General features: G+C 41.4%; 2 protein-coding genes across 3 annotated transcripts; one reads left to right on the forward strand and one right to left on the reverse strand.

Moving 5' to 3' along the window:
* Window positions 1–582: 582 nt before the first annotated feature.
* LOC9330503 (probable LRR receptor-like serine/threonine-protein kinase At1g53440) lies at window positions 583–6,587 on the forward strand. The gene is made up of 23 exons (XM_021011471.1): window positions 583–799; window positions 1,591–1,768; window positions 1,865–1,936; window positions 2,052–2,120; window positions 2,209–2,280; window positions 2,357–2,428; window positions 2,515–2,586; window positions 2,652–2,723; window positions 2,806–2,877; window positions 2,951–3,022; window positions 3,112–3,186; window positions 3,269–3,340; window positions 3,419–3,484; window positions 3,567–3,626; window positions 3,715–3,753; window positions 3,839–3,888; window positions 3,974–4,344; window positions 4,431–4,629; window positions 4,729–4,872; window positions 4,965–5,086; window positions 5,164–5,374; window positions 5,457–5,694; window positions 5,774–6,587. The coding sequence occupies exons 1-23, from the start codon at window positions 703–705 to the stop codon at window positions 6,381–6,383; spliced, it is 3,105 nt and encodes a 1,034-aa protein (XP_020867130.1). The 5' UTR covers window positions 583–702; the 3' UTR covers window positions 6,384–6,587.
* LOC9327815 lies at window positions 5,736–26,533 on the reverse strand. 2 transcript variants are annotated; one of them, XM_021011494.1, is made up of 9 exons: window positions 25,812–26,533; window positions 8,251–8,383; window positions 7,705–7,944; window positions 7,515–7,604; window positions 7,256–7,405; window positions 7,049–7,173; window positions 6,847–6,976; window positions 6,626–6,757; window positions 5,736–6,302 (listed from the first exon to the last, which is right to left on the reverse strand). In XM_021011494.1, the coding sequence occupies exons 1-8, from the start codon at window positions 26,195–26,197 to the stop codon at window positions 6,632–6,634; spliced, it is 1,380 nt and encodes a 459-aa protein (XP_020867153.1). In that variant the 5' UTR covers window positions 26,198–26,533; the 3' UTR covers window positions 5,736–6,302; window positions 6,626–6,631. The 2 variants fall into 2 exon arrangements, with proteins under 2 accessions (XP_020867153.1, XP_020867154.1); XM_021011495.1 differs by having other exon boundaries at window positions 6,218–6,302; window positions 6,620–6,757.
* Window positions 26,534–26,824: the final 291 nt, after the last annotated feature.

Below are 26,824 nucleotides of genomic sequence, written 5' to 3' on the forward strand. Positions count from 1 at the left end.
AATATATATGAAGCTAAAACTTATAATTTAAATTTATGTAGTTGGAAATTGAAAAAATATACTAAAACAAAATTTATGCGATTTTGAACGATCGAATCGATCGTTTAGGCGTTACCTGAGCGCGTAGACCGCTTTTTAAAACACTAGCTTTTAAAGAATAAGATTTAATGTTTAAAATTTAGTTTTAAATATTGAAAATAAATTTTTGTTTGGTGTTATATAAAAAAGAAAAAAACTTAAATAATATTTTTAGAAAACCAAAACTTAAATATGATATTTTTAAAATTGTCCTTTTTTTTTAACGGGAAATAACCTGTCTAAAAACCCATCCTACCATTATGTTTTCTAAACTTTGACGTATTTGCAGAAAACTTTGCCTCATAGTGGTCAACCATGGAACATAAAAATCGTCAAATTAACATCACTTACTTTTATGATTTAAAAAGATTAGGAAGCAGTCGATAAACACAAATTATTCATGTCCGGCGGCTAGATATTAAAAAAAGCATATTTATGAGAAATTGTTATTATTTTACATATATATATATTAATATATATATGAACACTAAAAGCTTGTTCCCATCAGTTTCTTTCTTCTTTCCTCTTACTACCTCAGTCTCTTCCTCTCTTAATCTTATTCTCTTCTCAATCGTTTGGTCTCTTTGAGAATTGAGAGTCTGTTTGGTTTTTCCGACAAAAAAAATGGGTTTCTTTTTCTTGACCCAGAAAGTTCTTCTTCTCATCTTCATTGGCTTGGATATTTTCGGATCAAATGCTCAATTTTTGCCAGAAGATGAAGGTTCGTATCACCTTTTTTTTTAATTTACATTGCAATGAAATTTCTTCAATTTTACTTAAATTTCTAACAACACTAATTCTATGCTTCCTTCTTGATTAAAAAAAACTTCACTGAAAGAAAGTTATCCTTTTTCAACTATTTTGTTATTAAAAAAAAAAAATTGTATTTTTGCTGCGGATATTGGTCGTCAATAAAATTATTGAATGGTCGTCATGAACCATGGATTATTTTTTAAGAGTTAAACAATAAAATTATCATAAGATCGAGAAAATTATCTTTATATTGTAGGTCGATTTGTAAATGCTTAACTTATTTAAAGATTTGTTAATTTTAATATATCATATAATTTACACATTTAGATATTATATATATTTTTTTAAAAATAAGGAATTTGATTAGTAACACAAAATTAAAAAACGATAATTAATATCAAAATAAATAGAAGTGATAATAAGTAGTAGTACTAGTAGTAAGAGACTCCAATACAAAAGAAAGAGAAAAAAAAAAAAAAAAACTAAAAGTAATGCTTTTGATGATTAAAACAGTAAGCTCTGTACACGTAGTTACCAATCAGAGCCCGTGTGTTATTAATAATTGTATTTCAATACATGTGCAAGTTGGGTCAAAGTGTTTTCTTTAAAAGATTGATAGAAATGACTTGAGACAGAGATATTTTAGAGAATAGTATTTACCACTCATTCTTTATTCATTAATTAGACTTTCCTCATTTATTATATCAAAGTTTTTACTTTAAATCTCAACCGACAAAATGTTTGATCATTTTTGCACAGTTCAAACACTGCGAACGATTTTTAGAAAGCTTCAAAACCAAACAGTGAACATCGAAAGAACTTCTTGTACGGACGAAAACTGGAACTTTGTTGCCGGTTCATCGCCCAACGCTGTAACCAGTAACATCACCTGCGACTGTACTTTCAACGCCAGCTCAGTCTGTCGTGTCACAAACATGTATGTAAAAGACAGAAACGATCATCTATGTAACTTTCATAACAAGAAATATAGTTAGGGTTCTGAAATTTCTTTCTTTTTTGTTTTCATCAATAGACAGCTTAGAGGTTTCAATTTGCGAGGAATTATCCCGCCTGAATTCGGGAACCTCACGCGTCTTACAGAGATGTACGAACCTTTTTTCATCCAAGGATCTTTGTTTCTTCATTGTCTATCAATGGATCATAGCAAAATGTCTGAGCTTGATGCTTAAGCAATCTTTGTTTGTGGTTTTTTCTTACAGAGATCTTATGCTGAACTTTCTCAGTGGGACAATACCTACGACATTGTCCCAAATTCCGCTAGAAATCTTGTACCCATTCTCTGCAATACATATACTTTTCTTTTTCTTGTTATGTTAATAAAGTTGTACTAATTCTTGCGTTTTCTGCAACTACCAGGGCAGTAACCGGAAACCGTCTCTCTGGACCATTTCCTCCTCAACTCGGAGAGATTACTACACTTACTGATGTGTAATGTTACATATCTAATCTTCTTTTCTTCAAACCAGAATGGACGAGATTCTAATATGTAAGTAACAAATTGCAGGGTTATGGAAACTAATTTATTCACAGGACAACTTCCTTCAAACCTAGGGAACTTAAGAAGCTTGAAAAGATTGTAAGATCCTTTATGATATACTTTGTTTTTTCTTATATATTGTTATTGTAGTTTTACTTAGTGATTTGGTTTGTTTATGATTACAGGTTAATCTCTTCAAACAACATCACGGGTCGGATCCCTGAGTCCTTAAGCAATCTCAAGAATTTGACTGATTTGTAAGCAAACTGTGAACGATTTAATTCTTTGGAATGATTCTAAAAGCTTCATTTGTTTCTTGCAGTCGGATTGATGGAAACTCTCTTACTGGGAAGATACCTGATTTTATTGGAAACTGGACTCGCCTCGTTAGGCTGTGAGCTTACTTCTTCTCAAGAAAAAAAAAAAAAAGAAAACTGTGAAAGTTGTAGAAAGACTGAATTGTTGTTAATTTGCAGTGACCTCCAAGGCACATCAATGGAAGGTCCAATTCCAGCTTCGATATCAAACTTGAAAAACCTGACTCAATTGTAAGCAAAGAGTAGTTATCAGTAACATTTTTTGCCAAACTTTTGAGCTTAAGAAATCTCTCTTTTTTATCAGGAGGGTAACAGATTTGCGTGGACCAACCTCTCCTTTTCCAGACTTGCAAAATATGACAAATATGGAACGATTGTAAGATTTTAACTTTGACTTAAAGTTAAAGAAACTCTGTTTCATCAAACAACATTTGAATATCTTCTTTGCGTAATAACTTCCATCAGGGTACTAAGAAATTGTTTGATAAGGGAACCTATACCGGAATACATCGGTACTTCCATGAGTATGCTGAAGTTACTGTAAGTCAAATTCTCTTGCTAGTTCTTACTGCTTAAAGGCTAAATTTTGATCAAGTTCTCACATGTATATATGTGTGTGCAGAGATTTAAGCTCAAACATGTTAAATGGTACAATTCCAGACACATTTCGGAGTCTGACGGCATTCAATTTTATGTAAGTTTTATTGATAACTTATCAATATAGATGCTATTAACCGTGACTTGAAGACTGATTCTTTTCTTGCTGCTTTAGGTATCTTAATAATAACTCGTTGACTGGTCCAGTTCCTCAGTTCATCATCAACAGTAAAGAAAACATGTAAGCAAATTACTAACTAACTACCTTGATGAGGTTGAAAATTTATACATCGAGGTCATTAATTTTCTTGATCTGTTTTCAGTGATTTATCTGACAACAATTTCACTCAGCCACCTACTTTAAGCTGTAATCAGCTTGATGTGTAAGCATTCTTGTTATTTCATATCAGTGATGTTTCAACTGAACCTTGTCATGTTTTTCTAATCAGCTTTATTGGTTAAAACTTTCAGGAACTTGATCTCCAGCTACCCGTCAGTAACCGATAACTCGTGAGTCTTCTTTTTTCCCTCCTTTCAGTTCATAAAACCGGTAAAACCAAAGATACTTACAAAGAAACAATATCTACTTGTGTAGTGTTCAATGGTGCTTGAGAAAGGATCTTCCGTGTCCTGGAGATGCACACCGTAAGTGGAACATTCCAACTTACCCTCAAGATTAAAACTTTTATAGAAACAAAAAAAAAAAAATCCCTGAATACGTTTCTTGCAGATTCTTCCTTGTTCATCAACTGTGGAGGAAACCGACTCAAGGTTGATAAAGACGAGTATGCAGATGACTTAAATAAAAGAGGAGCATCAACATTCTCTTCTGTCTCTGAAAGATGGGGATACAGCAGTTCTGGAGCTTGGTTAGGCAATGACAGTGCCCCCTACTTGGCAACAGACACATTTAACTTGATCAATGAATCAACTCCAGAGTATTACAAAACGGCCCGTCTCGCTTCACAATCACTCAAGTACTATGGATTATGCATGAGAAGAGGAAGTTACAAAGTGCAGCTCCATTTTGCAGAGATAATGTTCTCGAACGACCAGACTTATAGTAGCTTAGGGCAACGAGTATTCGACATTTATGTTCAAGTGAGTTTTGCAGAACAAAGAAGAAAGTTTTTTCTTTTTCAAACACACAATTTCAGTTTTCCTATATCACTGTTAATTTTGTGCAGGGGATTTTGTTGGAGAGGGACTTTAACATAGCAGAGAGAGCAGGTGGAGTTGGTAAACCGTTCCTAAGACAAATTGATGATGTTCAAGTGAATGGAAGTACGCTGGAGATTCATTTGAAGTGGTTAGGGAAAGGCACAAACGTAATACCAACACGAGGTGTTTACGGGCCTCTCATATCCGCTATAACAATCACACCGAGTGAGTTTTCTTTCCAATCTTTCTCAACTGTTTAAAGTAATTTTGGAGTGAGTGAATGAATGAAATGTTCTTTCTCTGTTTTATTGCCTCTTGTTGTAGATTTCAAGGTTGATACCGGAAAACCATTGTCCAATAAAGCAGTTGCAGGCATTGTAATCGCAGCGTGTGCGGCTTTCGGGTTGCTGGTACTTGTAATCCTCTGGCTTACAGGTTACTTAGGTGGAAAAGAAGTGGATGAAAATGGTAAGAAAGCAAACATCATTCTATTGTTCAAGAAATGCTCTTTGTCATTTTCAAGATTTGATTGTTTCAAAATCTTACTTTTTGTTTATCAGAAGAGCTTCGGGGACTTGATTTGCAGACAGGATCGTTTACATTGAAACAAATCAAACGTGCGACTAACAACTTTGATCCAGAAAACAAGATTGGCGAAGGAGGATTTGGACCGGTTTATAAGGTGATGATTGCCTGGTCTTACATCTTCACAAGTTCTGTAAGATTGGATAATAAGTACTAATGGGTTTTGGTTATTAGGGTGTTCTCGCTGATGGAATGACCATCGCGGTGAAGCAGCTTTCATCAAAATCTAAGCAAGGAAACAGAGAATTTGTGACTGAGATCGGGATGATCTCAGCCTTGCAACACCCAAATCTTGTGAAGCTTTATGGTTGTTGCATTGAAGGGAAAGAGCTTTTGCTTGTGTATGAGTACTTAGAGAACAACAGTCTCGCTCGCGCACTCTTTGGTTAGTGTTTTTTATCCATCTGAGAAACATAGGTCAAAGTTCTTCATCTTTAAGCTAAAGTCTCGTGGGGGTTATTTAACAGGCACAGAGAAACAGAGACTCCACTTGGATTGGTCAACAAGGAACAAGATATGCTTAGGGATTGCCAAAGGATTGGCTTATCTACACGAGGAATCAAGGCTGAAGATTGTGCACAGAGACATAAAAGCGACAAATGTGCTTCTTGATCAGTCTCTAAATGCTAAGATCTCTGATTTTGGTCTAGCTAAACTCGACGAAGAAGAGAATACACATATCAGCACAAGAATTGCAGGAACAATGTGAGGGTTCATTACTTATCTTTCCTAAAATTCATAGAGAGTGGTTAACACTTACTGACTTTATATGTCATTGATGCAGAGGTTACATGGCTCCTGAGTATGCAATGAGAGGTTATTTAACAGACAAAGCAGATGTTTACAGCTTCGGTGTTGTCTGTTTAGAGATTGTTAGCGGAAAGAGCAACACAAATTACAGACCAAAAGAAGAGTTTATTTACCTTCTTGATTGGGCATATGTCTTGCAAGAACAAGGGAGTCTTCTAGAACTCATGGATCCAGATCTCGGTACAAGCTTTTCGAAGAAAGAAGCGATGAGGATGTTGAACATAGCTTTACTCTGTACGAACCCATCTCCGACATTGAGACCACCAATGTCATCTGTCGTAAGAATGTTGGAAGGAAAAATCAAAGTCCAACCACCACTGGTGAAACGTGAAGCTGATCCAAGTGGTTCAGCTGCAATGAGGTTTAAGGCCTTTGAGCTTTTGTCACAAGACAGCGAGTCACAGGTTTCGACCCATACAAGCAACAGAGAACACAAAAGCTCCTCATCGATGGACGGTCCTTGGGTTGATTCTTCCTTCTCTGAGCCTAGCAAAGATGTTAGCCTACAACAGCAAGAAGAAGGAAATTCATCATCTTCGTCGAGGAGACTGTTAGATGATCTTACCGATGTGGAGATTGAGTAATGAATAGTATATATTCTTTTATTCAATCTACAAACACAACAGTATTTACCAACATATCAATCAAATTTCCTTTTGTTTCTTGATTTAATCTACAACTTTCACAGTTGAATTGTTGCAAGACGAATTCTTTTCAGGTTTTGCTATTATGCTGTGAAATCTCTCTGTTGGATTGACGAGTTTGATTTACTATATACAATTTAGACTTATGATGAGAGTACACAAACCAAAAAACTTGCCCTTACTTATTTTCAGAACTCGAAAGCATTGTTGATCTGAATGGAGAAAGAAGGTCGAGCAACGTTTGGAAGAGGAATATCAGCTCTAACAACTATGCCAGTTCGTCCAATGTTCCCATTCCACTTGGACCGACCAAGCTGCGGTTTTAGAGAAAAACCGAAATCAGAGCCAATAACAAACGAAATGGGTTTCGGTTGGAGAAAAAAAGAAAGAAAGATTAGCTTACTGAAACAGATGCAAATGCTGAAGGATGAGCTGTGAATGCGCAGCCACATATCATATTGATGTGATCATTCAACGAGTGAATAACTTCGGTTTTAATCCCGGGATTGCTTCCACCAAATGTAGAGCACACGCTGTTTCCATGTTTGCAAGTTAAAAACAAAAAGAATTTTGATTGTAAAAAGAAAGGCAGGTTTTTAATTTACCTAAGTTGAATTGCAGGTTTCAACATGAGACCGGACCTACGCCAAGCCAAGGCTTGAGAAACACCCAATGCGAATGATTTTTCAGGCCAATTTACCATTGGTGTGATTCGTGTTCCCTGTTTACTCTGTTTCATCAAAGTTGAAAAACAGTTTTTCAAGCTCTTGTATATAGGAACTGTGACTATACTTGATCAATTATTAACCAACCTTGCAGGAGAAACTAAATCTCATATCGCCTGGATATTGACCTTGCGCTTGAAGAAGACCGCCACATAAAGGAACAAAGACACTTGTCGTCAATCCCTCACCAGATACATATGTTAATTGTCCATTTGGGAATTGCAAGTCTACAAATGACTGTTTCAAGTGCAGGAAAAAGACAAAGCTTCGAGCATTAGTTCACTATGTAAGAGTATAGAAAGGCAAACAAACGCACATAGAAAGATCTTAAAGTAAAGACACTTACGCAATCTAAAGGATTGAGGCAGAGCATTGACATCATAAGCCATCTTCGATGCTTTGACCACAAAGCTGGACACAGTGAATGCATACCTTTCTGAAAAGAGATTACCATATGAGTATTACCCGAGTTTTGAAACAATAAGCAAAAACTCGAGATGCGAAGACCAACATAAGTGTTGAAGCTTTGAGCATACCTTTCTATCATACCCGTACCAGAGTATGTGTTGCTTTGATAAATGAACAGGTAGAAGAAGAGTTGAACCGCGCAGAAATAGCAGAGGTCCGAGCTGGAGTAGAAAGAGAGATGAGCTATCATCTCTTGCAGGGGAACTTGAAGTAGAAGCTTCTACTCTCCAAAGATCTCCCCTGGCTGCTAACGAATGTTCCATACCACTTGTACTACTTTCATAACTTGATGATAGCTCAACCGTTCCCTACAAGGAGCAGAAACTGTAATCTGTAAACAAATTTCACTCTTGGCAGGAACTCCACTGAACTTGTAACACAACATCAATAGATTCTTCCAGATTCATATTTTGACAAAAGCCAGAGCTCAACTAAATCCTATTTTCACAAGATCTCAATAAACAAGCATCTAAATTCCAAAACTTTACATATGCTTATACTCAATCTCTAAGAAATCATCTACATTCCAATCCAATTTAGATATCTCTGCAGTTACATACAAAGTTAAGGCCATTTTGATCAGTAAGAAACAAAATAAAAACTTGAACAAGTACCTTTGGTCTCCTATGTAATCCAATAGTCCTTAAATCCAATTCTGTAACTTTCTCCTCAGACACAGTAACAGAGGAAGCAGTATCTGTCTTAGAAAGCCTTGAGTCCTCTTTTGTGTCAACATAAGCCTTATGGTATTGAACCAAATGAAGAAGAAGATCCATCTTGGCACGAGTAGAATCAAGTGAGGAAGCATCCGGGTCGAGGAAACCATCTTGTGCTTCTCGTCCGTACGGTTCACACTCGTCCGTACGGATCACCACTCGTCCGTACGATCACCTTCGGGCCGTCCGTACCATTTCAAGTCCACTCGGCCCATTGGGATCTCCAGCCTTCCTAAGCTTATCCAAAGCTTCACCAAGGTTCTAGAAGCCGCTAGACCCTTCCCCTTGGAGCCGTTACCTCGCAAAAGAAGAAGAAGACAAGAAACGCTTTATCCCTTTATGACGCGTCTTATCTCTTTGTGACCGTTGTACATATGGCATATCCTTGAGGATATTCCGTTTGTGTGTCCTTAAAAGGAACCTTTGTATTTACCAAATTGAGTAAGAAAGAGAAATAATCTTTCCCATCTCTAAAATCTCTCTACTCTCTCAATCTCTTCATCTCACCTTTCCGATCAAAGCTTTCATCTTTTCCGGTTGATTTCTTGTCCCATCGAAACCTAAAGCTCCATAATCTAACATGGTATCAGAGCCATAAGCTCCATATCCTTCATTCAACCCACCTCATTTACTTCCGCACCAAAACTCTCTCTTTTCTTTGATTTCGTTCGATGAGTTCATTCTATGATGAGATGAGTTCTCTACACTCGAAAATCATTCCGGTTATCCTCAAGGGAGGAAACTACTTGCTGTGGTCACGAACCACAAGATCTGCCTTGTGTAGTCGGGGACTTTGGAGTCATATCTTGAACGAAGAGGCGCCAAAGGAGACGACCACAAGAGATGGACAAGAAATTGTTCTTGTTGATGAGGGGAAATGGTTCCAAGAAGATCAATCGGTCTTGGTCCTCCTCCGAAACTCGCTTGAGTCCTCAATACTGTGGATGTCGGATTCACACACTCAAGTATTTTGTTAAGTGGGAAAGATTATTCTTGAGGGACAAAAATGAATGTATAAAAACTTGTGAATTGCTACGAAAATTGCTATATTATTTCTCTCTTGAGAGGAAGATCCCCTTTTACATGGCCATTGGCCTCTATATTTATACATAGAAAAACGACATTAAAATGAATAATTAAGTACAATTATTCCTTCTTAAATGCGTCCGTTTTGATTCTTCGACTTTAATGCTCAACGTTTGAATTTGAGTTGACTCTGATCTTCGTGGGCCTCGCCTTTTTTGGCCCAAGTTTCCTTGAACCGACTTACCCGTGTCTTCTACCCCGAACTCGTGTCCCAGTACATTCACTTCGGATTCTCGAAGTGGTGACAACCACTTCGAACGCTCCTTTGACTCATGGATCCAATGGGCTTCATCCTTTATGGGCCGTTACCTTGACTACGTGGCAATCTTTGGTTGGTCGCGGACTTCTGGTGCGGGATCCGACACCAACAATTAGCCCCCCAAGTTCTTCGAAGTGCTTTTCCAATTCGGAGGACTTTAAATGCTCAAGTGGCCAAAGATTGCGCTCGAGAATCTTTCTGATTTCCCGCCGGAAATCTCATCACCCCTTTAATTTCGGCACTAGCCATTTTTAACCAAATGACATCTGTCATCATTATGACCGCATATTGATTAATTACTATTAAAACGGGAAAAACCTTCCCACTTCCCACACAACTTCCGAGGCGGTTTCATCATTAGCTTGAGGTAACTTCTTTTCACCATTACTCTCTTCTTTTAATTTTGTACTTTAATCAAAAACTCTCTCTTCTTCTCTTCACAAAAAACCTCTCTTCGCCGGATCTTTTAATCTTTTCCCAATGACTTCTGATTCCGATAGACCCGAGTCTCCGTCTTTCGATGAGAGGCGTTCTAGCAACGACGAGTGCACCCGCTCTGATGATATTGCCGGTCCGCACTATAGATCCACTTGTACTCTTCAATCCCTTGAGCGGTTGAGAGAGCTTTGCCGGATTCCGCCGGAAATTATGGCGGAAGCACAAATAGCTTCCCCCACAGAATCCCCAGAGAACCATCGCGATGGTTACTTCTGTGTGTACGAGATTTATTTCAAGGGTTGCGGATTAACCTTCCCGCTTCCCGAAGCCCTAGTTCTATACCTAGCGGCTCTTGAAATCGCTCTTCCTCAATTAACCCCCAACCTTCTCCGTACCATTCTTGGAATTATTACAATCGCGGCGGAGGCCGGTTATGTCGTCGGAGTTACTGAACTAAATGAGCTTCTAAGCGTGAGAAGCTCATCGAAGAAAACGGGGTATTTCTCAGCATATCCTAACGCCAACAGGAACATCATTTCGCATCTTCCAAACAAGGATGAAAATTGGCATCATCCTTGGTTTCTGATTAAGAAAACTCCCGCTTCGATTGGAAATCTTGCAGATTTCCTCCCTTCGAAGTGGTCGGCGAAACCTGGTAGAGATTAGGTCGCCCGTATCTTTCCCGGTTGTTTCTTTATCTTTATTAACTAACACCGTTGTTTCATTTCGCAGTTTTCGTCGCTTCCGCTCTCCCATCTGAAGAGTTCATTGAATTCTTCAAAATAATTCTTGAAGGGGAAACCCTTTGGAATTCTTTCACTCTTGAGCGATTCCTAGAAGCTAACCACAGACTCAGGATGAGTCCGCCTGGTCATCTTCATCAAATCCCTCCCCCTCCCTCAACTCAGGGAATGTCATCTCGGGCCCTTGCGGCCAAACGTAAGTTGCTTTCCAAGCCGATGGCTGAGGCTTGCGAGGAGAAGAAAAAGTTTCTCGCGACTTCTATAGACAAGAAGGACTACAGTAGGACCTTGCTGGTTGATGATGGCAGCACCGAGGGATCCCGATCTGTTGCTTCCTTCAGACTAACTCCTCGTCGCGATCGCCGCGACTCACGTTCTCCTCGGAGGGATCAATCTCCTCGCCGTGATCCACCTCGTCCTCCCCGAGATGATTTTAGTAACGAACCAATTAAGAACTTGGTTCGCCGGAAGAGAGACAAGTCCTCTCGCAGTGATTCTTCCCCGCAGAGGGAAAAGTCGAGGGCCCGGACTGACCGCTCACCTCGGTCATCCCCTCCTTCTGAACCAATGGGTCCTCCACGACCGGTTGATATGTCTTCCTCTTCCCAGCCTGATAGTGGAAAGACTGCTCGGAGCGCGTCTCCGAAAAAGGGAGATTCTGAATCTCGAGATGCTTCCTCGAGATTAAAACATGCTCTTGTCCCTCAAGTCAAATCGCTTTCAGGTTTGGTGATTCATACAGTCTTCAACGTCTTTTTTTTATTTCCATTAAGATTCCCATTTTTACAACTCTTCTTTCTTCGCAGCTATGGAGAAAGAGGGCAGCGTCTTCCGATGCTTCAAGACCCGATCGGGTTCGATCTTGCCAGACTTCGACAAATGGCGCCCTGCGATTCGTGAACGCTATTTGCTTCACGCGCATCACTCATCTCGGGTTAGTTCCGTTTTCTTTTATATATTTTTTATTGTATTGCCATTCTGCGAACTGACTCGCCATCCCGGGTTCATGTATAATGCCAGGCTCATAGCGAATTTAACGACATGATCGAACATTACGAAGGGTTGTTCATTGGACGGGAGAAGGAGATTGACATGTGGAAAACGAAACTCTCTGCCCTTGAGGCTGAACTCAGTTCTTCTGCCGGCTCCAAGCACGATCTGGAGGACAAAGTCGACAATTTAACATCCGAGCTTGCGCAGATAAAGGGGGAGCTGCAGGGTCAGTACGACCAGAACTTCAAGCTCCAGGAAGAGTTTTCTGGTGTTCAGGGTAGGCTTCAAGAGTCCGAATCAAACGCTGATTCCCTGAACAACCAACTCATCGAGCTTAACGCGAAATACAAGGCGATTGCCAAATTGCGTGACTCCGAGTTGGCAAGGTCGGCATCGAAGGCCAGAAAGGAGGTTAAGGGACGCGGGATGGAGCTGATCCAAGGGGCCATTCGCTTCATGCAAACCGAGAAGGCTAGGTCGGACTTGGAGTCAGACATCAAGGAGCATGAAAGCAACCTGATTCTGCTGGATCAAATCCATGAAGCAGATTTCTCCGAGGAGCAAGAAAGGACCGAGCTGTCGACTAACCTTTCTGAAAAACGGAGTCGCTTGGCAGCTCTTCCTACTTCGGCCTTCAACCCGCTTGACTTTGAGGCATTCTTTACTGAATCACCTCCTATAAGTGAATCGGGTTTAGACTGGGCAGGTAACGCTTGGCTCCTGTGGCTTACCTTTTTCTTACCTTGTACCTTTGATTGACTGGAATTATTATTTCTAGGTTCAAGTGAGACGGAAGACGTTGTCCCGCCCGCAGCTCCTATGGTACCAGAGGTCACTCCGGAGGTTGGTTGTACCGCGGAGGGTGGTCAGGGAGCTTCATCTGATCAAGCACCAGTCAAGGAGGTGAATGAAACTCTGGTTGCTGAGCCGGAGTCCGGGGTGGAGATCACTCCGTAGTGGCTGTGTCCACTTTAAATTGGGGATTGTCCCTTTAACTTTAAAACTTAATTTATTTTTTGCCTAAGGAGGCTTTATTTTCTTTTGAACAAGATATTTGCCTGAGGAGGCTTTTAAACCTTTCTAGGTTGTGACCCAAGGGGGTTTGGTTAAAATTATATGCGGGTTTGCAAGGTCCGCTTTTAACCTTTTGTGGCCTTGTGGCAATGCTTTTGAGATTTTTAGGCTGATCAGACCTTTCTCTTTAGAATGCGAGAACTGAGCTCGGCTTAGAGCGAGTTCCCCACTTCGGGTTTAGTCAACTCGATAAACTTGTTGGGCTTGGGCCTTAGAAACTTTTGTAGTCAATGCGACGGTTGCGCTTTCCCTTCTTATAAATAAGGAAAACGGCTCGTCTTTAATGCAAAAAGTGCTTTTTCTCGATTTCCAAAAATGGTTTAAATCACTCGGACACACTACCATTATTGGGCTTATGGTTCCAAGACAAACCCTAAATCATTATAAATAAAGGCTTACCTACTCTTAAGCTTTATTTAAGCATGACTTTAGAATCTCACTTGAGAAATATTTTAAGGATGGAAAGCGAAACAGTAGCCCCCGTTGATCCCGGCAGCCCACTCTTTTTGTCCGGCGACGGCTTCGAGCCGGCCGGCGTTCTCTTTCCTCACGCCGTCTTTCACTTTCCTCCGAAGGAGAAGAAAGAGGCTTGCGACTTCATCGACAAGGTAAGTATTTAAAGTTCTTGATTTAAAACTTCTTGTTTCGTCTTATTCACTTATTTTTATGCTAGGTCGCCGACAAGCACCGTCGCTTGTGTGAAGAGAGGCAGCGGCTGGGACTCAAAAGGCAGACGCTCGAGGCTCGCATCGCTCGGGTGGAAAGGAAGATACGGGCCTTGGAGAGTGATCCCTTTCAATGGGAGTGGCGGAACTTCGACTCCGTTGCTGAGATCCCGAAGATGCTTCGGATGTATCTCCGCGCTAGAGGAGTCCCGGGTCCCGTGAATGCCCCTGTCTGCGCCGTTCCATCCGACAGTGAAGAGGAAGAGGACCTGGAGGAGGAGGCCAGCAACTGCCGGAAACGCGTTCGGGATCGTTCCGAAGTGGATGCCAAGAACAAGGCGTCCACCTCGAAGACTAAACCGGCGATGAAGGAGCCTGTTCCTGAGCCTCTCCCATAAATGCTCTTTAACTTCTTTACCTTTTTTTTTTTAAAACTCGTAATGGGCTTCGGCCCCTTTTTATTTATGGAAATATTTGCAACTTTCCTTTCTTTCCAAATATTCTTGGAGATGCATCTTTTAATGCAGGATCCGTTCGAGGGCATAAATCTCTCCGCGAATCACTCCATTCTTTGGATAGAATCCGCAGCTTGTTAGGGATATGACGTTCCTATAAATTGTTGTCTCAATTTCCCTTTACTCCTCACCATTCTTTTCATTTTAGTAGGTATGGAGTTTAATCTTCGCTGTTCAGAATCTATGCCCGACTTCTCCAGAATCGGAATGATAAACGAAGATGTTCCAAATGAGCCAAGCAGGCAGCCTCCTCCACTTCGCGGCTTCTTGAGATCTCAGATCCGAGCCCCATGTGCTTTGATCAGGGGTCTCTCAATCAGAGACCAAGGAACAGCGACGGCGTTCATAGAGGCACTCGAGCTTCAACACCGGAAGCTTATGTCGGAAAAGAGGAGACTTCGGAAGAGGATTAACCGGATGCAACGCAGGCTTACTACGGTGTCAAGAGATCTTCACATCCTTGAATCTCACCCCGGAGAGTGGATTGAACTTGGAATTTCAGACTTTGCTCGAATTCCGGACTGCATGATGCCAATCCTCGATCTTGCTGGTCAAGGAGTTGAAGTGTTCTGCTCGTCAACAAGATTTCCATAGTCCGAAGTGTACGATGAGGGACATTCCGTCTTCTAAATAACGCTCTATTTCCAATTCCTTGTATGTTCGTTTAGCCGAACCTTCTATTTGCCTCACTTGTTCGCACAGTCGAACCTTTCTCCTTTAATAAAGAAATAAAACAAATTTTTATTAATAGCTGAACTCGTTTTCGAGCTGCCTACGTACCCATCTCGGGATCAAGCTACATCGTAGTTCATGTACATAAACAATGCATGTAGCTTTAAACATAAAATTTCTTTAGGTTGATCACATTCCAAGGTCGTTTGACTGGATTGTCTTCTAAGTCTTTCAACCTATAAACACCGTTCCGAACCACTTCGGTAATAATGTAAGGTCCTTCCCAATTAATACCGAGTTTACCGGCACCTTCTTCTTTTCTGTTGTCAAAGACGCGCCTTAATACATAATCTCCCACGAAGAACGGCCTACTTTTAACCTTAGAATTGTAATACCGGGCTGCTGCCTGCTGGTAATTCTGGATCCGAATTAGAGCTTGATCACGCCTTTCATTTATGGTATCCAGTGAATCATTAAGCATTGCTGAATTTTCTTCCTCATTTAACGGTGCTTCTGTTCGACGAAGTCCGGGCACATTGAGTTCAGCTGGTACTACCGCCTCCATGCCATAAACTAAAGAGAACGGAGTTTCTCCTGTAGGTCGCCTAGGGGTTGTACGATAAGCCCACAGGACGGGTTGGAGTTCTTCATACCATCCTCCCTTTAGATGACTTAAGCGTTTCTTGAGATTGCTTAATATTGTCTTGTTCGCGGCTTCGGCTTGACCGTTTCCTTGCGGATATCGTGGAGTAGAATAATTAACTTTGATTCCCCAGTCCGCACAAAAGGCATCAAACTCGTGTGAGATGAATTGTGGTCCATTATCAGTGACTATTTCGTATGGAACTCCATGTCGACATATAATGTTTTTCCAAATAAAGGTCTGCACCGCCGAATCCTTGATACTGACATACGCCTCAGCTTCAATCCATTTTGAAAAGTAGTCCGTAAGGACTAAAAGGTACTGTACACCTCGAGTTGATTTGTGCAATGACCCAATGATGTCCATTGACCACCTCATAAACGGGTATGGGGCGGAAATGGAGGAGAATAATTCCGACGGTTGATGGATCAATGGTGCATGGAGTTGGCAGCGCTTGCATCTTTGGGCGAACTTAACACAATCTGTGATCATAGTGGGCCAAAAATACCCCATTCTTTTAACTTTAAAAGCCATAGCTCTTCCTGATGAATGACTCCCACATAATCCTTCATGCACTTCGCTCATGACGATTTCGACTTCGGGCCCAAAAATGCATAATAGGTAAGGGTCACTGACACCTCGTCTATATAACGCATCCTTCGACAGACAAAATTTCGCGCTAACGACTTTCATTTTCCTGGCCTGCCATTTATTCTTTGGGAGCTCACCTGTCACGATATAGTGCTTTATTGGCTCCCTCCAGTCAGCCCCCCAGTCTTTAGCCGGAATTTGATCAACTTTTTGGAATATTCGTGGCTCTGGTTCGGGATGTTCGTTTGGTTCAAGAACATCTCCCTCGATTAACGGTTCGGTTTCTAATATTGTTTCTGGAATTACATCTTCAGCTAAGACAACGGGTTCCTTGTTGGGTGTATTTGATCCCCTTGACTTCCTCCGTTTGTTGGGTGGCGGTTCGATCTCTGGTTCGCCACGATCGCGTGCCGCTGCACGAGATCTTGTAACGACGAGGATTTCTTTGCTGTCTTGGATGCTTCGCTCCGAAATGCATTCCACTGGAATAACTCTCTTTAACTCAGGATCTGATGTTGATGCTAATGCTGCAAGTGCGTCCGCAGTTGTATTCTCTCCCCGAGGTATGCGGATTAATTCAAATTTCGAGAAATTTTTAGATAGATCCTTCACCACTTCGAGGTACGCTTCCATTCTTGAATCTTTGGCTTCATAGTCTCCATTAAATTGGTTAACTACTAATTGCGAATCGCAATAAGCCAATATTTCCTTAGCTCCAACTCCTTGTGCTAGTCGAAGTCCGGCAATAAGGGCTTCGTATTCTGCTTCGTTGTTGGAGGCATTGAATAACAATCGGAACGATTGTTCTAGAATTTCTGATGTTGGAGACTCCAACTTGATTCCCACTCCGGATCCTTGTTTTGTTGAAGACCCGTCTACATGTAGTTTCCAAGTTTGGTTCTCCGGTTGCTCTATCGTTCCAGGTATTGGTAGTTCGGTTAGGAAGTCTGCTAAGACCTGAGCCTTCATACTGATTCGGCTTTTGAACTCTATGTCGTACTCGCTTAATTCCACCGCCCATTTCGCCAAACGTCCGGACTGACTTGGACTATGAAGTATTGTTCGGAGTGGTTGGTTAGTTAATACTTCAACCGGATGGGATTGAAAATATGGACGCAGCTTCCGAGCCGAAGTTACCACCGCGAGTGCAAGTTTTTCCATCATTGTGTATCTGGTTTCCGGATCTGTCATTGACTTGCTCACGTAGTAAATTGGTTTCTGCTCCCCACGGTCTTCCCGGACCAAGACTCCACTAACCGCATGGTTTGAAACTGATACGTACAAGTAAAGTTTTTCATCCACTTCCGGTTTGGACAGTATAGGTGGAGTGGTTAAGTATGTCTTAAGCTGCCCAAACGCTTCTTCACACTTCTCATCCCAAAGGAATCCTTTGTTCCCTTTTAGAATTTGGTAGAAAGGCAACGACTTATCTGTTGATCTCGAGATAAAACGATTCAAAGCCGCAATCCGCCCGGTCAACCGTTGTACTTCTTTGAAGTTTCTTGGAGATGGCATGTTTAGAAAGGCGTTAATTTGATTTGGATTGGCTTCAATCCCTCTTTCTGTCACGATATAGCCAAGAAATTCCCCGGATGGGACTCCAAATGTGCACTTCGCCGGGTTCAGCTTCATTTGATATTTATTGAGAATATCAAAACATTCCTCCAAATGTTTAACATGATCTTCTTTCTTCAACGATTTAACCAACATATCATCTATGTAGACTTCCATAGTCTTCCCGAGGTGATTGTGAAACATTTTGTTCACCAACCGTTGGTAAGTTGCTCCTGCATTTTTCAAACCAAAAGGCATTACCTTGTAACAGTAGATACCTCTATCTGTGATAAATGACGTCTTTTCTTGATCTTCGGGGTTCATCATTATCTGATTATAACCCGAGAAGGCGTCCATGAACGTTAACAGCTCATTTCCAGCGGTGGACTCTATAAGTCGATCTATATGCGGGAGCGGGAAACTATCTTTGGGACATGCTTTATTCAGGTCTGTAAAATCGATGCAAACCCTGTCTTTCCCGTTCTTTTTCTTGACAACGACAGTGTTTGCTACCCACTCCGGATATTGCACTTCTCTTATGGACCCTATCTTCAAAAGTTTATCCACTTCGTCGTTTACTATTTTTGCCCGCTCCACTCCAAGCTTTCTTCTTTTTTGTTTCACCGGTTTGAAGCTTGGATCCACGTTTAGTTCATGACAAATTATACTCGGATTTATGCCAGGCATGTCCGATGCTGACCATGCAAATGATGCTTTGTTTTTCCTTAAGAGTTCGATCAAAGCTTCTTTTATTTGGCCAGTCAACGTTGCTCCAATTCGAATTTTCCGATCTGGTTTGTCTTCTTCCAATACCACTTCTACTACCACATCCTCTTTTTCCTGCCCACTAGGAAATTTTTGCCTTAGTCCTTCTTTTGCGGGCTTTGTTAATTGCTATTGGATCTTCAAACGGTGGCTAGCTAAGTAACACGTCCGTGAAGCTTCTTGATCTCCTCGAATTGTTTCCACCCCATTTGATGTTGGAAATTTGATACATTGATGGTATGTAGAGGGGACTGCTTTCATCCGATAAATCCAGGGAGTCCCGAGGATGATGTTGTAAGCTGCGGGCTTATCGAAGACAACGAAGTCCACGATCTTTGATACCTTCTTGGCAAGGACCGGTAGCTTGATTGTTCCGAGAGACATGGCTGACTCGCTTGTGAACGCAACTAACGGAGATGGGGGTCCTACTATGTCTCCTCGGCTAATTCCCATTTTTTCTAGAGTACTTAAAAAGATCAAGTCGACCGAACTGCCTGTATCTATAAGGATCCTTGATACTTCGAAGTTAGCGACATCAAGAGTAATGACTAGAGCATCATCATGCGGTCTTTCGAGATGCCGCGTTTCTTCTTCGTTAAATGATATTGAGGCACCTTGAAAATCAATTTCTTCGCTCAAGCTTGCTTTGAGTAAGACATTTCGCCTATGCTTTTTGATGGAACTTATTGAATCTCCGCAAAATCTGGAACCTCCTAGAATCACATTGATCTTCCCCTTCGAACTCCTTGGTTCTTCCTCGTTGGATAACCTTGGTCTTTTGGAATCTTGATCTTTGGAGTTTTCCTTTGCTTCGTGGTATTCTTTCACAAAATCCTTTATATCGAATTTAGAAAGATCACCACTAGCCCAAAGCTCTGCGAGGTGCTTTTTAAGAACGCTGCAATCCTTGGTTAAATGTCTGGTTACTTTATGAATGTCACAATATAGACTTTCATCACGGACCCAAGTGTTTGATCTTCCTTTCCCTTGGAATTGCTTTCCGACGGTATTGTTGAAGGGTTGTGACCCAAATTTTCTTGGTCCTTTGCTCTCCCTCGGCTCGAACTTCTTGGTAGGGATGGTGATCGCCGGCTTTTCTTGCTTATTTCTTTTGGCAAAACTTTCTTTTTCATCCTCTACCTCCATCCAGTTGTTTGCGCGGAAGAGTGCATCCTGAATTGTGTCCGGTTTGTGAAGTATTAAGTCTTCTTTAAACCTTGAATCATGTCGCAATCCTTTTCGTAAGGCAGATAAAGCTGATTGCTGTGAGATTCTTGGGAGTTTTGACAGCACTCCTTTGAATTTGGTGATGAAAACCCGAAGTGACTCATTAGATCCTTGCGATAAGTTCCAAAGATCGGCATTTGAAACGCTTTTATCCATAAGGATGGAGTATTGCTTTAAGAATACGGCTGATAGTTCGTCGAAATTGCTGATCGAACCCGGCTCTAATTGGGTGAACCACATTAGAGCTTGGCCACACAGATTCTCCGAAAAGAGCTTGCAGTAACCTGCATCCTCATCAGCTTCATCCAATTCGACTCTTCCGGCAGCGATCAGAAAAGCTGCGAGATAGCTTTTTGGATCCTCCAGTCCGCTGTAAGGGTCCAACTTGAGCTTCCGGGAATCTTTGATCCTCAAACTTGCAATTCACGGGATAAAAGGGGTTCGCCTAGCTTCTTCAATGACTCGATTGATGTCTGGCTCCGAACTTGTAGCCTGATGAAATTTTGATTTCATTTCTTTTAATTCCTGGCTAACCTTCCTCATGATCTCGAACTGGTCGAGGTTCTCCTGCTCGTACTGAGCTGCGAGTTGTTCTTCATCCCCGAGCTGCGTCTCTTCTTCCGACGTCTGAGCTACATTATTAGTAGCACCGGGAGTTGTTTGTCCGCTGGTTTCATTTCGTGCAGCGGAACTTGGCGAGTTGAATATCCCTCTTCGGATTCCCACCGGGTTTCCTGCACTTAAAGAGCGGACACGAGTTTGTATAGTATTGACGTTTTGACTAAGAGATACCTGGGATGTTTGCAACGTATCGACGGCCTTTTCCACATCCGAGAACTTTTGTGATATGTCCGACATGGTTTGCTGCATAGCTTTGAGGGTTTCGGCCAATGATGTCTCAGCAGCGTCTCCTCCGGACATTGTTGCTTATCTCGGAAATGTAGAAAAGAAAAAATCTGACCACTCAAGAATCCTATAATTCCCCACAGACGGCGCCAAAATGTGGATGTCGGATTCACACACTCAAGTATTTTGTTAAGTGGGAAAGATTATTCTTGAGGGACAAAAATGAATGTATAAAAACTTGTGAATTGCTACGAAAATTGCTATATTATTTCTCTCTTGAGAGGAAGATCCCCTTTTACATGGCCATTGGCCTCTATATTTATACATAGAAAAACGACATTAAAATGAATAATTAAGTACAATTATTCCTTCTTAAATGCGTCCGTTTTGATTCTTCGACTTTAATGCTCAACGTTTGAATTTGAGTTGACTCTGATCTTCGTGGGCCTCGCCTTTTTTGGCCCAAGTTTCCTTGAACCGACTTACCCGTGTCTTCTACACCGAACTCGTGTCCCAGTACATTCACTTCGGATTCTCGAAGTGGTGACAACCACTTCGAACGCTCCTTTGACTCATGGATCCAATGGGCTTCATCCTTTATGGGCCGTTACCTTGACTACGTGGCAATCTTTGGTTGGTCGCGGACTTCTGGTGCGGGATCCGACACCAACAAATACTCGAAGCTTACTCCTATTGTGAAACTCCTAAAGAGCTTTGGGATACTCTCTTTAATGTGTTTGGGAATCTCTCCAACTTGAGTCGGGTGTTCGAAGTGAAGAAGGCCATCAACGATCTCTCTCAAGGAGACATGGAGTTCACTCAACATTTCGGCAAGTTTAGGTCTCTTTGGGCGGAGCTCGAGATGCTAAGGCCTAACACCATTGATCCCGCGATCCTCAACGAAAGGCGTGAACAAGACAAGGTCTTTGGTCTCCTTCTCACCTTGAACTCCACCTACAATGATCTCATCAAGCACTTGCTCCGAGCCGAGAAGCTACCTAACCTAGAAGAAGTGTGCTCTCAAATCCAAAAGGAGCAAGTATCTCTTGGTCTCTTCGGAAACAAAGGAGAGCTTGCTACAGCCAACAAAGGAGAGCTCACCACCGCCAACAAGGGAAGCTACAAGTCCGAGAACAAGAGAGGCCTAACTTGTGATCATTGCAAAAAGACGGGTCATACCAAGGAGAAGTGTTGGATTCTCCATCCCCATCTCCGACCAAGTAAATGGAAGGATCCTAAAGCTCATCAAGCGAACTGGAGCCAAGAGACTCAAGACATCTCCGGACCCGGACCCTCAACTCAAGCTAATGGTGTTGGAGTGGCAATGACGGCGTCTTCGGAGTATGTGAAGAAGTCTGATCTCGATGCTCTCATTAAGGCTCTTAAGGAGTCATCCGGTAAATCCTATCATGCTATTGCTCATACTCTAAAACCTCTTATTGTTGATTCGGGAGCCTCTCATCACATGATTAGTGATTCTAGGCTAATGAACAATATTGAACCGGCTTTAGGAAACGTGGTAATTGCTAATGGGGATAAAATTCCGGTTAAAGGAATAGGTGATTTAGAGCTATTTGATAAGAAGTCTAAAGCCTTTTACATGCCAAATTTTACTTCTAACTTGCTTTCCGTTAAAAGAGCAACGACCGATTTAAATTGTTATGCGATATTTGGACCTAATGATGTTTACTTTCAGGATATTGAATCAAGTAGGGTGCTTGGTCAAGGAGTTACAAAGGATGGTCTTTATGTTCTAGAAGACACAAAGCTATCCGAACCTTTATCTTCTCATTTTAGTTCAAGTATTGTCGTTGCGAATAGTGCTATTTGGCATGCTAGACTAGGTCATCCCCATCCTCGGGCTTTAAGTTTAATGCTACCAAAAGTTTCATTTCAAAGTCGTGATTGTGAAGCTTGTATTCTTGGTAAACATTGCAAAGCTATTTTTCCTAAGTCTTCTACTATTTATGAAAGTTGCTTTGATTTAATTCATTCGGATGTGTGGACTTCACCTTGTTTATCAAGAGAAAACCAAAAATATTTTGTCACATTTATTGATGAAAAATCAAAGTATACTTGGCTTACTCTCCTTCCTTCAAAAGATCGTGTTCTTGAAGCTTTTAAAAACTTCCATACTTATGTGACTAACCAATACAATGCCAAGATTAAGATTTTTAGATCCGACAATGGTGGGGAGTATACAAGTCAAGCATTCAAGGAGCACCTAGCATCACACGGAATCATCCACCAAACAAGTTGTCCTTACACTCCTCAACAAAATGGTGTTTCTGAACGCAAGAATCGACACCTAATGGAGATTGCAAGGTCCATAATGTTTCACACCAATGTTCCAAAGAGATTTTGGAGTGATGCCGTGATGACAGCGTGTTACTTGATCAATAGAACTCCAACAAAGATTCTACAAGACAAGTCTCCATTTGAGGTACTCACTAAGACTAAGCCTTCCCTTGATCACTTACGTGTGTTTGGTTGTGTTTGCTATGTCTTAGTTCCCGGAGATCAAAGGAACAAGCTCCAAGCCAAAAGCACTAAGGGAATGTTCATCGGGTATTCAACAACTCAAAAGGGTTACAAGTGTTATGTACCGGAGTCAAGGAAAGTATTGGTGTCAAGAGATGTGAAGTTTGTGGAAGACAAGGGATTCTATGACAAGAAGGATTGGGAAAGTCTTAAGGATTTGTCTAGCTCACCATCGGATAGAGCAACTAACCTTCGGATTATTCTTGAGAAGCTTGGAATTGAGAACTACCAACCTTCACAAACTCAAGCTCCACACCCGCCACAAGGACAAGAGACTCAAGAACAAGAAGAAGAAAGTCTTGAGGAAGAAGTCCAAGACACTCAAAATGAAGAGAATGATCTCAACACTCAAGAAGAAGATCATATACCCGATGGTGATGGCTCCAACGTAGTGAATCAAGAGGAAGAAGATACTACTCAAGAAGTGACTCAAGAAGTGATACCTTTAAGAAGAAGTGAAAGACTTCGCTTTCATCCCTCAACATGGAAAGACAAGAGAGTCTACTACAATGCCAATGCGGTAGCTCATCCAATTCAAGCCGTGTGCACTCTTGCTCACCTACCCGAAGAACATCAAGTCTACCTTAGCAAAGTTGATCAACATTGGATTCCCACAACATATGAAGAAGCCATGCAACATCAAGTGTGGAGAGACGCTATAGAAGCCGAAAGACAAGCCATGATAAACAACCACACATGGGATGAAAAAGATCTACCTAGAGGAAGGAAAGCCGTGACCTCTAAATGGGTATTCACCATCAAGTATAAAAGTGATGGAGACATTGAGAGGTACAAGGCTAGACTTGTAGCAAGAGGTTTTACTCAAAAATATGGAGAAGACTACCTTGATACTTTTGCCCCGGTGGCCAAACTTCACACGGTTAGAGTGGTTCTTTCATTGGCTACTAACTTGGAATGGGATCTTTGGCAAATGGATGTCAAGAATGCATTCCTTCAAGGAGAATTAGAGGAAGAAGTGTATATGAGACCACCACCGGGTCTAGAAGATAAAGAAGCACCCGGGAAAGTTCTTAAGCTCAACAAAGCAATCTATGGCCTTAAGCAATCTCCGAGAGCTTGGTATCACAAGCTTAGCACCACACTTCTAGGAAGAGGATTCAAGAGATCTGAAGCTGATCATACACTCTTCACTCTCCCTAGCCAAGAATGTATAGTAGTCATTCTCGTTTATGTAGATGATATTATCATCTCCGGGAATGACAAGGTTGGTATTCAAAATACTAAAGATTTCCTTAAAAGTGTCTTTGATATTAAAGATCTTGGAGAACTAAAATACTCTCTTGGGATAGAAGTATGTAGATCAAAGGAGGGTCTCTTCTTATCTCAACGAAAGTATACTCTTGATCTTCTTGATGAAGTAGGTAAGCTTGGCGCTAAACCAGCAAAGACTCCCTTGGAAGATGACTACAAAGCTAGACGAAAGGGGGAGCATGACAACAAACCTTTCGAAGATCCTACCAAGTATCGGAGGCTAGTAGGTAAGCTCATCTATTTAACCATCACTAGGCCTGATATTTGCTTTGCCGTGAATGTAGTGAGCCAACAAATGCAAGCTCCAACCCAACACCATTGGAATATGGTGAACCGCATTCTCAAGTATCTTAAAGGCGCTCCGGGTCAAGGCATTTGGATGGGATGCAATAGGAACACGGAGCTTGTTGGGTATTGTGATGCGGATTACGCCGGAGACAAGAATGATAGAAGATCAACAACCGGCTACTGTACTTTCATTGGTGGAAATCTAGTGACTTGGAGAAGCAAGAAGCAAAAGGTTGTGTCTCTTTCAAGTGCTGAAGCTGAGTACCGGGCCATGAGAAAGCTTACTACGGAGCTAATGTGGCTAAAGGCTCTCCTCAAAGACTTTGGGATAGACACGCCTCAACCAATCACCATGCATTGTGACAACCAAGCCGCCATTCACATAGCAACCAACTCGGTGTTTCATGAGAGAACGAAGCACATTGAAGTCGATTGCCACAAAGTTCGAGAGCAAATCCAACTTGGAGTCATCTTGCCACATTATACCGAAAGTGAAGAACAATTGGCTGACATCTTCACCAAAGGAGCTAGCACCAAGGTGTGTGAGTACATTCACCAAAAGTTAGGTCTTGTTGACTTAACTCAGCCACAATCCCCTTAGCCAAATATCCCATACTCTTTTTCCCTAAGTGTGGTTTTATCCCATGAGGTTTTCTACACTTAGGTTTTTAATGAGGTGGTTGAATTTGGGTCCAAGTTTAACCTTCATCTCCGGTTAAACTTGAGGGGGAGTATTGAACCAAATGAAGAAGAAGATCCATCTTGGCACGAGTAGAATCAAGTGAGGAAGCATCCGGGTCGAGGAAACCATCTTGTGCTTCTCGTCCGTACGGTTCACACTCGTCCGTACGGATCACCACTCGTCCGTACGATCACCTTCGGGCCGTCCGTACCATTTCAAGTCCACTCGGCCCATTGGGATCTCCAGCCTTCCTAAGCTTATCCAAAGCTTCACCAAGGTTCTAGAAGCCGCTAGACCCTTCCCCTTGGAGCCGTTACCTCGCAAAAGAAGAAGAAGACAAGAAACGCTTTATCCCTTTATGACGCGTCTTATCTCTTTGTGACCGTTGTACATATGGCATATCCTTGAGGATATTCCGTTTGTGTGTCCTTAAAAGGAACCTTTGTATTTACCAAATTGAGTAAGAAAGAGAAATAATCTTTCCCATCTCTAAAATCTCTCTACTCTCTCAATCTCTTCATCTCACCTTTCCGATCAAAGCTTTCATCTTTTCCGGTTGATTTCTTGTCCCATCGAAACCTAAAGCTCCATAATCTAACATATGGCTCCTCCTGACAGTATCTATCTCAGTAGAAACAGACGGGTTCTCGTCATGTCGGAACGGTACAGGTAATCTTCTGAAGAATTGCTGAACCATCACATTCAATCCAGCGCCAAAATCAACACCAGCTTGACCAATCTTGTTCCCAATATCAAGAATAGCCGAAACGCCATTGATGGGTTGGTTAATAGAAAACTTAGAATCCCTAATCCCGAAATGCTGACCGGAGAACTCGAGATCGAATAGCTTGGAATTATAATGATTCGGCCATGGAAATGAAGGTGGGTTGATTTGAATCAAACCGTTAAAGCCCTGAGCAAGTCTGTCAGCTAAGTCGTGTCCATGTCTCTGAACTTCTTCCCAAGCTTCCAAAGATCTTTCCACAGACATTGTTTCTTCGGTATTCAAATCCACATGCGAGACAAACTCGGGGAATTTATCAAAGGACTAAACTTTGCAACTCCACTTGAGAGGTTTAAGAAGAGTGTAGCTCCAAATCTCAAGAAACTCGAAAAGGCCACAATTTTTACGATATCCAAAGTGTAATCAAACTAGGGTTTAACAGATAGCTCAGACCCACGAAAAAAGGTTGGAAATTTAAATATATTTTCTTGGAGAGTTTAACAAAAAAATCTTATGTATGGAGATGCTATGGAATCTAGCGAGTGAACTTTAAAGTGAAGAAAGTAATTTTGAAAGACGCACAAAAATTTTCAATCACCTTACCGCCACCTAGGCCTGGGCATAAAAACCGAAATCCGAAAACCGATCCGAAACCGATCCGAAAAATTTGGAACCGAAACCGAACCGAATAGTCACAAAATCCGAACGGATAATAAATTCTCCTATCCGAATTACCCGAACCGAATCCGATCCGAACCGAAAACCGAAAGGATATCCGAAAACCGGAAATAAAAATTATATATCCAAAAATATTAGTTATATTTAGTTGTAATTTTATAGCAAATAACAAAAATATCCTAAATATCCTAGATTTCGGAAAAATTTTAGTTATAT

Source organism: Arabidopsis lyrata, assembly GCF_000004255.2.
Source record: "Arabidopsis lyrata subsp. lyrata unplaced genomic scaffold ARALYscaffold_1, whole genome shotgun sequence".
In the NCBI taxonomy this organism is placed as follows: Eukaryota; Viridiplantae; Streptophyta; class Magnoliopsida; order Brassicales; family Brassicaceae; genus Arabidopsis; species Arabidopsis lyrata.

What these genes read in the sequence shown, in the direction of transcription:
- LOC9330503 (XM_021011471.1), top strand. Translation starts at nt 703, where the DNA reads ATGGGTTTCTTTTTCTTGACCCAGAAAGTTCTTCTTCTCATCTTCATT. An exon ending in ATGACAAATATGGAACGATT is followed by an intron (nt 3,023 to 3,111) that starts GTAAGATTTTAA and finishes AACTTCCATCAG; the next exon opens with GGTACTAAGAAATTGTTTGA. An exon ending in ACAAGAATTGCAGGAACAAT is followed by an intron (nt 5,695 to 5,773) that starts GTGAGGGTTCAT and finishes TCATTGATGCAG; the next exon opens with AGGTTACATGGCTCCTGAGT.
- LOC9327815 (XM_021011494.1), bottom strand. Translation starts at nt 26,197, where the DNA reads ATGTCTGTGGAAAGATCTTTGGAAGCTTGGGAAGAAGTTCAGAGACAT. An exon ending in GCCTCAATCCTTTAGATTGC is followed by an intron (nt 7,406 to 7,514) that starts GTAAGTGTCTTT and finishes CACTTGAAACAG; the next exon opens with TCATTTGTAGACTTGCAATT. An exon ending in GATTTAGTTTCTCCTGCAAG is followed by an intron (nt 7,174 to 7,255) that starts GTTGGTTAATAA and finishes TTGATGAAACAG; the next exon opens with AGTAAACAGGGAACACGAAT.